The sequence below is a fragment of the Zophobas morio genome, unplaced genomic scaffold (assembly GCF_036711695.1).
Source record: "Zophobas morio isolate AGI-343-1 ecotype UQ-CSIRO unplaced genomic scaffold, CSIRO_AGI_Zmor_V1 ptg000004l, whole genome shotgun sequence".
NCBI classification, from domain to species: Eukaryota; Metazoa; Arthropoda; class Insecta; order Coleoptera; family Tenebrionidae; genus Zophobas; species Zophobas morio.
The window spans coordinates 5,400,233-5,412,796 of NW_026972109.1; the positions used below are offsets into that span (position 1 = coordinate 5,400,233).

Genomic DNA, 12,564 nt, shown 5'->3' on the forward strand with positions numbered 1-12,564 from the left:
GACCACAAATGTTTTAATAAAATGTTTCGGTTTAGCGAAATTTTTTGCTTGAGAGAGATTTCTAGAGTGTTTTGGGTAATCTCTGTTGGTCACAGTTGTTGGGTACTAATTATTTGAAACGGTTGGATGAATGTCAATTTCAATGTCTTGGTGAGAGAAGTGTTTTTTTGGGTGCTGGTTTTATGGGAAAATAATGGAACTGGGCTTAGGCGTGTGCATATTTCCGACTGACAATATATTTGTTTCATAACACCGGGTGTCCGGAAAATGGCGGATTAACTCTCCGCTACGCTCTTAACAAACAATTTTGGCGGAGTTATAATAATATGTATTAAAATTGGTTCTTTTGCTACGTTTAACAACTAAACAACACATTCATTGTCACAATAACTAGTAGGAGTAATAAAATTTTTAGTTAATATTTGTCTCGCCCATGACCATGTTTAATTACCATCTCAGTTAGAATGTACAAAGATATGGTTGTGTTGTTTTTTTAAAATTCGCACTTAATTTTAGGTCCCCTGGTGTTTTATTTTCGGATAAATTTCAGGGAATCTGGTGTCTTGTGGGTGGATCAATCTTTTGAGCTTTTAGTGTTTTATTAGTTAGGAGACTCTTGGGTAGCCATGGTGTATTATTTTGGGGGCCCATGGAGATTTTTTTTTGTAAATTATTTAAAACAATTTTGGGGAATTTTGGTGTTCTGCTTTTGGAAAATTCTGACTTGACCTGTTTTTGAGTTAATTTTAGGACCCCATTTTTTTTTGTTTTGAAAAATTTAAAACAATCCTGGGGTTCTAGGTATTCCCGTTTGGAAAGAATTTGAAAATGCTTTGGAGTTTGGAGCCTCTAGGGTCTTTATATATAATTAAATTTCTTAGAGGATACGTCATTTGCTAAAATCAGCCTTATTTTAGGAAGTACTAGCCCCGCCTACCAACCCTGTCTTTTCTTAAAGGGTATCTCATTTGCCAAAATCAGTCTTATCGTAGCAGTTACTAGCCCCGCCCACCCATCCTCTCTTTTCTTAGAGGGTATGTATGTCATTTCCCAAAATCAGTCTTATCTTGGCAGCTTAGCTGCTAGAATAAGATCGATTTTGGCAAATGATATACTCTTAAAGAAAAGAGAGGGTGGGTGGGTGGGTGGTTGGGGCTAGTAACTGCTAAGATAAAACTAATTTTGGCAAATCACATACCCTCAAGAAAAGGGAGGGTGGGTGGGCGGGGCTAAAACTTGCCAAGATAGAACTGAACAATGTTAAGAATTAACACTGGAATGAATAAGGGGTGGGTGGGTGGGTGGGGCTACTGCTTGCTCATAAAACTAGAAAAGAAGATAAACTTGGCTCCGCCGATCTCCCTTCCCCATTTCACTGACTTTTTACTTCCCGAGTGTAAACAAAGGAAGAAAAAAATACAAGGGACCTTTGACAATCTTTAAATTCTTTTTAAAACCAAAACTACGGGTGCCCCTAAGATTCTTTAAATTTTTTTCAAAAATAAAATGCCAGGAGCTGTTTCAAATATTTTTTTTTAAATTTTATCAAATTTTATTTATTATTCCAAATTCATTTTAAAATAATGGGTAGCCCAAAATTCTTTTATGTTGATTCTATAACAAATCAAGATTCCAAGCTCAAGATTCGTTCACATTTTTGAAAAAAAGATGCAAGGGGTCTCTGAGGTTTTTTGACATTAAAAATGATGTAGGGGCCTCTTGAGAAAAAAAATACAAGGGACCCTTGACAATCTTTCAATTATTTCAGACATAAAACAGTAGGACCCCCAAAGATTCTCTAAATTCTTTTCAAAGCCAAACTACGGGTGCCCCTGAGATTCTTTAAAAAAATTTCAAAAATAAAATGCCAGGAGTGGTCAAGTGTTTTCAAATATTTTCTGAAATAAAACCTCTGGTGCCCCTGAGACTCTTTAAAATTTTATCAAATACAGAACACCAGAGGGCTTCAAAATTCTTTCAGATTTAGTTTAAAATAATACAACAGGGTGGCCCAAAATTTCTTCATATTCATTCAACACCAAATCAACAGGGGTGCCCAAGATTCGTTCACATTTTTGAAAAAAGATATACAAGGGGTGTCTGAGGTTTTTTGACATTAAAAACGATGCTAGGGACTTCTGAGATTCTTTAACTTTTTTCAAAAATAACAGAGCAGGAACCATCAAGATTCTTCTATATTCACAAAAAAGAAGACCCTTGAGTTTTTTTCACATTTGTCAAAATTAAAGATTATTTCAAATTAGTTCCAAAACAAAATCACTACTTCCCACCAAAATTATGACACTTATCGTAGCTGTAATAAAAAATAAAACGTAGAATTAAAAAAAATATAAATATTTTTCGCAAACTGCTGGTAAGATAAGACTGATTTTGGCTAATGAGATACCCTCTAAGAAAAAAGAGGGTGGGTGGGCGGGGTCTAGTAGCTGCTAGAATAAGACTGATTTTGTTTTTATTTTTTTTGGAATTCCCGAAACCCTCGTACATAACGTACTGAAGACTTAATCTGCCATTTTCTAAACACCCGGTATAGTGTAGGTATTATATGTAATCATGACAAAGAATAAACATTGGTCTAAAGTTATTTAGAAAAACTTTCCTTGCATCTAAAGTATAGTCGAACAATTCAATTTTTAATAAGTAGACTCCCGACTTTTACGTTTTCTTGATCTTTCAAGACCCATACAGTACGAAAAAATAGGTCTCCCGTTTCTATTTATCTGTCCATCTGTCCGTCTGTCCGTCTTTCTGCCGTCCCGGATTTTTATTACACAGATAATCTCCGAATGTACTGGGCCGATTGGTCCCAGATTTTGTATTTATATTAGGAATATCATGTAGATGGATAAAACGCTAACCAAAATTTGCCTATCATCCCCACCAATAATGTGATGACGTCACTTCAAAATTGTACATAGTAAATGAGTTTTAAATTGTATAAAATAACATAGGCCTACACATGTAGTTTATGACTCCGTGTTGAGTTTTACCAGAAACAAAATTTTTGGAAAAAAATCAAAATTATAAAACAACATTTAGCAATTTAATTTTGAATCTGCAAAACTGAATGCTTTGAAATCTTTTTTAGTTTTATATTCATCCAGTCCATCGGACGAATGGCCACTTTTATGTTTGCTTGACGTTTCATGACTCCTAGAGTACGAGAAAAATAGTTTCCTGTTTCCGTCTGTCTGTCTGCCTGTCGTCTGTATCCATTTTTATTAGATACGTAATCTCTGAAACTGCTGGACCGATTACTGTCAAATTTTGTATGTATATTAGAAATATGATGTACATCGTTAAATGCTAACCAAAATTTTGCTAATCATCATCACCAATAATTTGATGACGTCATTTCAAAAAATTCTATGTTTATTTGATTTAACTGTTATACAACAATATAGTCATAAGACTATATTATTGTATAACACCACGGATTCGTACACCACACTTATAAAATAAGTGTGGTGTACGAATCCGCCTTGAGTTTTTCCGTAACCGTCCAAATTTTTGCAAAAACATAATGCGTAGTGATCCATAATAACAGTTCACCATTAGCGTAATCAGGGACTTTAATTATTGTTATTTTATTCGTTCTTTACCTGATTAGTTCTTCTCTCTTTGTATTTATTTCCAGACATTCGTTTACTTTTTCGATTTTTTTAATTTTTTTTCCCCCATAATTCTTTCTATAGATTTCTTGTCAAGGTCTAACTAGTTCTCAAAACTTACTTGTTGTCGTTTTTTAATATTCTTCTCATTTCTCTTTCCATGTATCTCTTGTTCTTTGAAAAAAAAATCTCTTTATTATTTATTTGATTTTTTTTTCATTTGTTACATATATTACCTCTCCTTTTCTTTGTTAGTATATTTCCATATATTCGTTTACTTTTTTAATTTTTTATTTCTCTTTTTGTGTCTCTATTACTCCGATTTTTCTTCTTTGACATCAATTTTTGTTTTAGATTACTTGTTACTATGTACCTACCTATTTTTAGGAACTTATTTTTTTATTAATTTTTTAGTACTTTTGTGTTCATGTTTCTCCAATCTTTGGCAAAAATTTCATCTCCCTTTTCATATTTATATTTCGGTTGGTTTTTAATATTTAATCGCTTCATGATATCATTGTTTTCCGCTTTCTTTTAATATTCTTTATAATTTTTAGTTTTTGTTGTTTTTTTTTCTGTTCTCCATAAAATTTTCAGTATCTTCCCTAATGTTCAGATTTCACATGCTTTTTTTTACCTGATTAGTTTTTCTCTTTATTAATATTGTTACATTGACCGATGAATAAAATCGACGTGGGTAAAACTCAACAATTTTATTTCTTAATAATTCCAACTTACAGGTCTAACTATACAGCGATTACGTACAGAATAATTCCGACTCGACTGGAATGGACTTAACTAGACTTCTCCCATTGTCTGGACTACACCCGTCGCAACATCCGCTTCCAGGCTCTTCCCGGCCGCCGTCACCGACAATGAGTCATCACTGCCGTACATACTACAACCCATAGGTGTCATATCGGGACAGCAGCGTATGGGTTTATTTCGTAACAATATATTTCCAGACATTCGTTTACTTTTTCGATTTTTTAAATGTTTCCTTTTTTTTTCTCACAATTCCTTCTATAGATTTCTTGTCAAGATTTAACTAGTTCTCAGCACTTATTTGTTGTTGTTTTTTAATATTCTTCTCATTTCTCTTTCTATGTATCTCTAGTTTTTTGAAAAAAAAAAATCCATTCCAAAATTGGTCTTTCGTTGTTTTCTTTTTTTTTTCTATTTTTCTCCCGCATTGTGTATTATATATTTTTATGACGTCATAACAAATTTTTTATGGTTGAAATTATCCCACTTTCTCCTAAAGGTGAAAATACGTCCCTCTTTATTTAAAAATGTGAAATCTTCTCAGGGGTCCCAACTGTCTTTTTTTTACTGTAAACCTTCTCGGGGGCCCAAATGTATTTTTTTAAGAATGAGAAACCTTCTCGGGGGTCCCAATTGTCTTTTTTAAAAATGTAAAACCCTCACAGGGGTGCCAAATGTTTTCTTTTTTTAATGTGAACCGTGTGATACCTTCTCGGGGGTCCCAACTGTCTTTTTTAAAAATGTAAAACCTTATCGGGGGCCCCAAATGTCTTTTTTTTTTTTTAATATGAAACCTTCTCGGGGGCCCAGCTGTCTTTTTTAAAAATGTAAAGCCTTCTCGGGGCGCCAAATGTCTTTTTTAAGAATGTGAAACCTTCAAGGGGGTCCCAGCTGTCTTTTTGAATGTGAAACCTTCTGGGACCCCCAAATGTCTTTTTTTAAGAATGTGGAACCTTTTCGGTTTTACTCCATAGAGGTTATCGCGAAAAAGTAAAAATTCCGCAAAATCTAATTCTATAATTTTTCAGAGAAACATTATTTGTTGCACTGTACTTCAGAAGCAAAGGAAGTTCTGTCGAAATAATTTTCGACCAATTTTTTTTTAATTAAAATGTTTATCCTCTCCGAAATTAAGTGGTCACATACTTGTATAAAATATAAAAACAAATGATTTTACGTCTTTTAGTAAATAATTGTTTTAAATAATTTGCATGTTAAGATTAAAGTGTGGCCACCCTAAAATCCAATTGTGGCCACTGCAAAAAACTGCGGTTTGTGGTATGAAAGCATACGAATGTATGCACGATCAGGAAGGTGATTTGTTATAGGAAAATAAACCAATAATCATTTTTTAGAAATTTATTCCACAATTTTAATACAAATATAAAATATAAAAGAACAACTGATATTTGAAAATAATTTAGAGACATCAGTCTTTCAATATACAGAACCCATGAATAAAAAATAACATCAATCTATGTACAATCTTGAAGTTTCAGTTCAACATGTTTTAAGAAATATGTGCACCGTCAATACGAACAATGTCCATCTGTGTTTAAAATAGACTCCGTCACACGATTTTGCTTAAACTACTCCCCCATCTCGTCACCACAAACATATTCAACCATCATCTCTAGCCTTACATATTAAAATGTTAGGAACTCCTTAGCGTTTAGTACTTAATTTAAAACGAAAAAAATTAATAATTATCCAGACACTTGGGGCTAAACACGTGAACCAAGCTATCCCACCCACAATCCGCCACCTGCCCCTTCCTATGAGTATTCCAATCCAACCCGTAGACGAACTCCGAGTGGTGCTGAATCGTCTCCAACGCCTCCGACCCCCTTTTAAAATCCCAAAGCCTCGTAGTAAAATCGTAGCTAACCGAAGCCAACACGGTGGCATAATGCGGCGAAAACTGCACCCTCCTCACCGCATATTCGCACCCTTTTAACTGAAAAACGGGCTGAGTATAACTTCTAATATCCCACCCTCGAATTAACCCATCCGACCCGCTCGTCGCTAGAATGTTCTCGTCATATTTACACCAATCACACGACAGAACTTCGGCATCATGCACCCTGAACGAGCTCGTGGGCTGCGAGTTCAAGCTATTCCACAGCTTCAAAGTCCCGTCTCCGGACACCGACGCGAAGCAGTTCGGTATATGGGGCGAAAACATGGCGCTGTAGACCAGCTGCGAGTGCCCCTGGAACGTCCCAATGGATGATTGTCGGTTAGGGTCCCAAAGTTTGATGCTGCAGTCCCACGACGCGCTCAGAATGTACTGGTCTTGTCGGGTTCGAGACCAGTCCACCGAGTAGACTTCGTTTTTGTGTTCCCAGAAGGTGACAGGGGGGTTGTTGGGGGACGAGAGGTTCCATAACTGGAGACCGCCATCTCCGGAGGCGCTCACGACTAGAGAGGGGTTGTTTTCCGCCCAGACTACGTCGAAGAGACCGTCAGACCACTGGTAGGTTTGGGTTTCGGTGAGTTTTCCCTCGGGGGTTAAGTCGAGGATGAAGAGGGTGCCACCACCTGCGAGGCCAAATAATTGACTTGTTGCCACCACCAGACGATCGGGCGTGAATGGGGAAAAGCGAACGCTGTAGCCGTGGCGATTTGGGGTGAGATATGTGGCCATAGTCAACGATTAAGGCATTTTTGAGTTGGGTTTGATTTAAAATTTGGGGGTTGACACTTGACAGGTGTCAAAGTCGAAGTGGCTAAAGTGGCACACCGCGCAACGCACTAATTTAATTGTTAAAAGAAACTAAATCATAAATACAAAACAACCATCACATACGATTATAATTCAGATAAATGTAATTTCATGTTGTTTCGTTTTAACAATAATTTGTGAAAAAAATTCCGGAGAAGGCGTAACATTAACCACTACTTTTTCGTGTCGATTGACAGACAGGCAACAAAAAGTGAGGTTATGTGTATATTTTTATTTTTTTCGTATTTGTGAAGACCACAATGTGTTAGTTTATACAAAAGTCGAAAAATGTGGTTGCCTGTGAATTTTAATTACAACTATGCCAAGAGAAACCAGGTGAGTTGATTTTTTTTTCTGCCGAAGTTGAGGGTTATGTTTTTAGTAAATGCCGTGAATGGGAAAAAGAGCGCAGAAATCGTCTAAATGATGCCTTTGCGACCCTAAGTAAAGTATTACCATGTTACGACCCTGCCGTTAACGTTAGTAAGATCGACATTTTGAAAAATGCTGCGACTCACATTGAGGAACTTCAAGCCAAACTTAAGACTTTAATGTCAGAAAGTAACGACGATTCTGCGAAAAAAGTTAAAGGTGAGTTTGATTTTTTTTCAAGGAAACGTTTCATTTTTTGCTCGCAGGCGAAGAATTCAGAAAATTGCATGATCGTATTCGACGGCTTCTCAGTAAAAATGAGCAACTGTGTGCTTTATTGCGTGAAGCCAAAATTTCAATCCCACCAGGGTGTGTGTTTGTTAAAAAGTTTAGGAATCCGTTATTTTGGTCGAACCGGATTTTGCCAGAGCAGGCAAAAATTCTGCAGAAGAAGGAGGCCGGAAGTATATTTTTCATGATTTATATATATACATTAGTTGACTGATTATTTGTAGAAGAAAATGATGCATCCGTCAAGAAACAAAGTAAATTTACAAATAAAAAACAGAATAAAGTAGGGGGCCAGAATAGTACCCCGAAACATAGAAAGGCGATATTGAATCGGTCTGACTCCAGGAAACTTCGCCCCATAAAGAAGAAAAAAATAAAGCCTTTAACACCTTCCAAATGCGTGATAGTATTGTCACAACCTAGTGTCACACAATCGTGTTACGTCATCACGAATGCTCCTTCAAACAACATTGTAGGTGGTACTTCTACAGGTGAGTTCAACCGTCTATGTAAACTTTATCTAAAAACTGTTTTCCAGTTATTACAAACTCAGGTTTTGTTACAAATCCTTTGGTTTCGTCAAAGGCCAATAAAAGCGTTTCTTCCGTGTCTGCTCTCGGTCCGGGTACTTTAATCCTAGCGAATGGTACCATTATGCCGGTACTACCACAACAAACCGTCCTTCCTCTAGCCCCGCAAATCATAACTCGACCACCTATCATTTTCCTGCCGAAAACCCCGGTTACCGTACCATGTAGTACCGTATCAACGAGTAAAATCGTGACGAGCGGCACTAAAACTTTGGCTCGAATCCGACCAAAGTACTGTTCAACGAAAACCACCCAAGTGAATAAGGTACCAATACCGGCGTTAACCTCGAGGTACTCGAACGCAGAAGTAGTACTACAAAAATCCGAACCGAAAGTGGTTAAAGAGAAAAAAAGCGTCGCTAAAGAGAGTAATAAAAAAGAGGAAGTACCGGAAACGGGGGAGAAAAGGAAAGTACCGTTGTCTGAAGAAGAGGCAACTGAAGCAAAGAAGACCAAAGTCGCAGAAGAGAGTACTGGTGATGCTAAGGAAAAAGAGTCAACTGAACAGGAAAAAGTGCCAGAACCAGAGGGTACCGCTAACAAGGAGAAAGATGACGAAAAGGCAAGTGAAGATAAGACGAGTGAGAAGGCTCCACAGAAGGCGAATGAAGTAGAAACGAAAAAACCCGAAGAACCAATTGAGTTGAATATAAATCACTCAGAGTTGTCAAACGATTTGTTTGCTTCTTTGCAAGTACCTCCTGGGTGTCAAAATCCGGAAAGTACGTCTCCGACGGCTGCTTTCCTTCTCGCGTTTCCTTTGGTGTCAACTTTGACTGGTGGCGTGAAGGTTGCAGAAGTGACAGAAGAAGATAATACAGAGAGTCAAAGGGAGACTCCCACGCTTCTTCAAATCGGTACTATGGATAGTACTAAACCGACGCAGTCTGAGAGTTTAACTCCGAGTCTTTTGAATTTGGATAATTTCTCATTCTTGTCTTCAAAGGATATTGGAGGATTTTATAATTCGTTTGAGGGTACTATGGTGACAACCACGGCATCAACTGTGGTCAGTACTCATAGTGTTGCGAGTAAAGATAGTTCAGCAGAGAAACAGCAACAGAGTTATCAAACAAGTCAAGAAACGCAACAGGTTCAACAGCGACCTCCACAACCCCAACAACAAGTGCAACAGCTCCCCAAACAACCAAAAAAACCTCTCCAACAACCCCAACAGCCTCGACAACCTTCACAGTCTCACCATCAGTCTCAACCTCCTCTCCAGCAACAGCAGCAGCCGCTTCAACAAACCCAGCAGCCACAGCAGCCTCTCGCACAGCAACAAACTCTTCAACAACAGCAGCAACCTCTCCCGCAGCAAAATCAGCCCCTTCAGCAACCTCTCCAACAGTCCCAACAACCTATCCAACAGTCGCAACAACCTATCCAACAGTCTCAACAACCTATCCAACAGTCCCAACAACCTATCCAACAGTCCCAACAACCTATCCAACAGTCCCAACAACCTATCCAACAGTCTCAACAACCTCTCCAACAGTCTCAACAACCTCTTCAACAGTCCCAACAACCTCTCCAACAGTCCCAACAACCTCTTCAACAATCCCAACAACCTCTCCAACAATCTCAGCAGCCCCTCCAAAAACCTCAACCCTCACTCCAACAATCTCAACAGTCTCTCCAACAAAATCAGCAACCTCTACAACCTGTTCAGCAACAAAAACAACCACTGCAGCAGCAACAGCCTCACCAAAAACAACAACAACCTCTGCAACCACAACAGCCTCACCAAAAACAACAGCAGCAGCCCCTTCAACAGCAGCAGCAGACTCACCACCAACAAACTCACCAGCAGCAACCTCATCAACAACAGCTTCATCAACAAACTCAACTTCATCCACAACCGTCACACCAACAGCAACACCAACAGACTCAACCGCAACAAGCTCAACAGTCACAATCGCTTCAACAGAATCAACAACACCGTCAAGAAAAGAATCAGTTGGTACCGTGTTTCGACAATCACACCTTCGGTGGTACCAATGCTCAGTCGCTAAATTATCAACCGAAACTTAGCGTCGGCAACCTTGAAACTAAGCAGCAGCCGGTTTGTGGTAACACGTACGGTCAAAAAAGTTTTACGTATGAACCTCCTAAAGGTAGTACCACGTGTGTTTATGCCAACATTAAAACTTATCCAGAGCCGCTGTACACTAATAGTAGTACGTACACTTACGGTAATACGTCGGATACCAACTTTAACCAAAATTACTACAAAGAAATCCCTAAAAGCGACAATCGGAGTTACTATTCTCTAAATTATGAGAACTACGCGGATTATAGAAAGAATGACGGTAATAGTTATTTTCCGAACTCTAATTACTACCCTAATACAAATTATTCAAAGGATAAGTTTAATAATAATCAGAATAATAAGAAAGGGGTTCAAAGTCGACCACCAATTAACTGGATGACTGCGCCAGATAACCGGTTACAAACACCTGCGGATTATGTGTTACCCCAATTCACGAAAGAAACTGACTTTTACCCAATTAACACTTTCACTAACACTCAAACCACATACTTCAACACGAACCCGATGTATCCGACGAACACTAACGAAGTCGCTAACCAAGAACCCCGGAAGAGTCTTGATTTATCGTTGGTACCACCAGTCAATTCGTACCAACGCAACGAAGTCGAAGACAACCAATTATCGTGGTCGCCTACTAAAATCCCACAATTCTTAGATCCACCTCATAGTTTCGCCACGACTCTACCAACTCTAGTCGGAGATTTAGCCCTCGGCAACTCACTCTCGTTCAACGAACAGAAAGATAAGTGTCCCAAGAAAGACAGACGCTTGAAGAACTACGAAAGTACCAATCAAAGTAACTTCCTATCGGTGAGTCAACTCGTCGATCATAATAAAGAAGTACCAGCACGGACAACCACGCGCAGAAACAGCGGAAACAGATCTTCTGGGAAGAAAGTCCAGCAGAAATCCAGTCAAAGAAAAGAGAACAAAGAAGTGTATCCACAAGCAAACAAAGCTGAAGGTAGTTCCGGCAAAGGAATGAAGCAGTTAGGGTACTCGAATAGTACCACCGATATATTTTGCGATTCTAGTCAGAAAAATCGTACCGTTAGTAAAAATAGTTATTCAGCGGAGGCTCTAATCGGTCACCAGATGCAAAACGACACCACGCAGAAGAAACAACAGAACTACAACAACAAAACCATTTCTGTTTCGTCGTTCTTACACGACAATATAATTCCCTATTTCCCGGTTGATCTACCACAGGATAATACCTACATCCAACAAAATCAAAACTACCAAACCTCGTCTTTCAGTCACAACTTCCAAAGTACGTTCCAGAACAACACGTACACAGCGAATAGTTTCATCCCCACTACTACCATCACGTCTACTTACAACTTCATGCACGAAGTGACTCACGACTACAGCGATTTGTTCCCTCCAATGAGCAAAGACAAGAATTGCAGTAAGAACATGAACAGGAACGTACGGGAGCAACAGTGTCCGACGACTCCCAAAAAATCGTCAAAACGGAAACACTCGAACGAACTACCGGGTTTCGATTTCGGGTTTCTGTCCATGCCGGGGTCCATCAATTCGCCGATTTTGCCCGACGATTTTCACACTCATACAGGGTTTTTGCAACCGCCCACCCCTCAGTTGTATCCTTGTAAAAATCCCTTCACGAAACCTAACGATTTGGCGTCCCTGGTACCGTTGCCTCCGGTTCCAGGGACGAGGAGCAGTATACAGCATCCTGAGATTTCCCCGATTAATAGTGCGGGTACTTCGTTGACTAACTTTAACCTGAGTACGATTTTCCCGGAGATTAATAATAAGGTGAGTGGGGAGAGACAGTGGGGGGGTGGTTAACTAAGAAGGTTTTAGGGCGGGTTGTCGGATCCGTACTCCGAAAACAAAGTAAAAGATAATCCGAGAAGTTACACCACTTCAGTTCAAGTAAGTTGTGGCTAGAGAAGGGATGAGTGTTGTGAGGGTTGTTTTAGGTGACCTTCAACGACAAACCGACGTTTAGTTTTAGTTATATTAATTGTACCACGTCTCAAAGCTACAGCAATCAGTGATATGTGTAAAGAGGGCGACCGAAAGTGTACCTGATTATTTAATTTAAATAAAAATCGTATACCTAGGTGTGTTTTTATTGATCCAACTTCACCTATCCCTTTGTTT

General features: G+C 38.7%; 2 protein-coding genes across 2 annotated transcripts; one reads left to right on the forward strand and one right to left on the reverse strand.

Moving 5' to 3' along the window:
- Nucleotides 1-5,741: 5,741 nt before the first annotated feature.
- On the reverse strand, nt 5,742-7,147 carry LOC135138739 (peroxisomal targeting signal 2 receptor). The gene has a single exon (XM_064068735.1). The coding sequence runs from the start codon at nt 7,042-7,044 to the stop codon at nt 6,097-6,099; it is 948 nt and encodes a 315-aa protein (XP_063924805.1). The 5' UTR covers nt 7,045-7,147; the 3' UTR covers nt 5,742-6,096.
- A 59-nt stretch (nt 7,148-7,206) lies between these two features.
- LOC135138693 (uncharacterized) lies at nt 7,207-12,523 on the forward strand. Its single transcript, XM_064068675.1, has 7 exons — nt 7,207-7,458; nt 7,505-7,713; nt 7,761-7,958; nt 8,010-8,276; nt 8,324-12,213; nt 12,262-12,333; nt 12,381-12,523. Exons 1-7 carry the CDS (start codon nt 7,442-7,444, stop codon nt 12,456-12,458), a joined length of 4,731 nt encoding a protein of 1,576 aa, XP_063924745.1. The 5' UTR covers nt 7,207-7,441; the 3' UTR covers nt 12,459-12,523.
- The last annotated feature ends 41 nt before the right edge of the window (nt 12,524-12,564 follow it).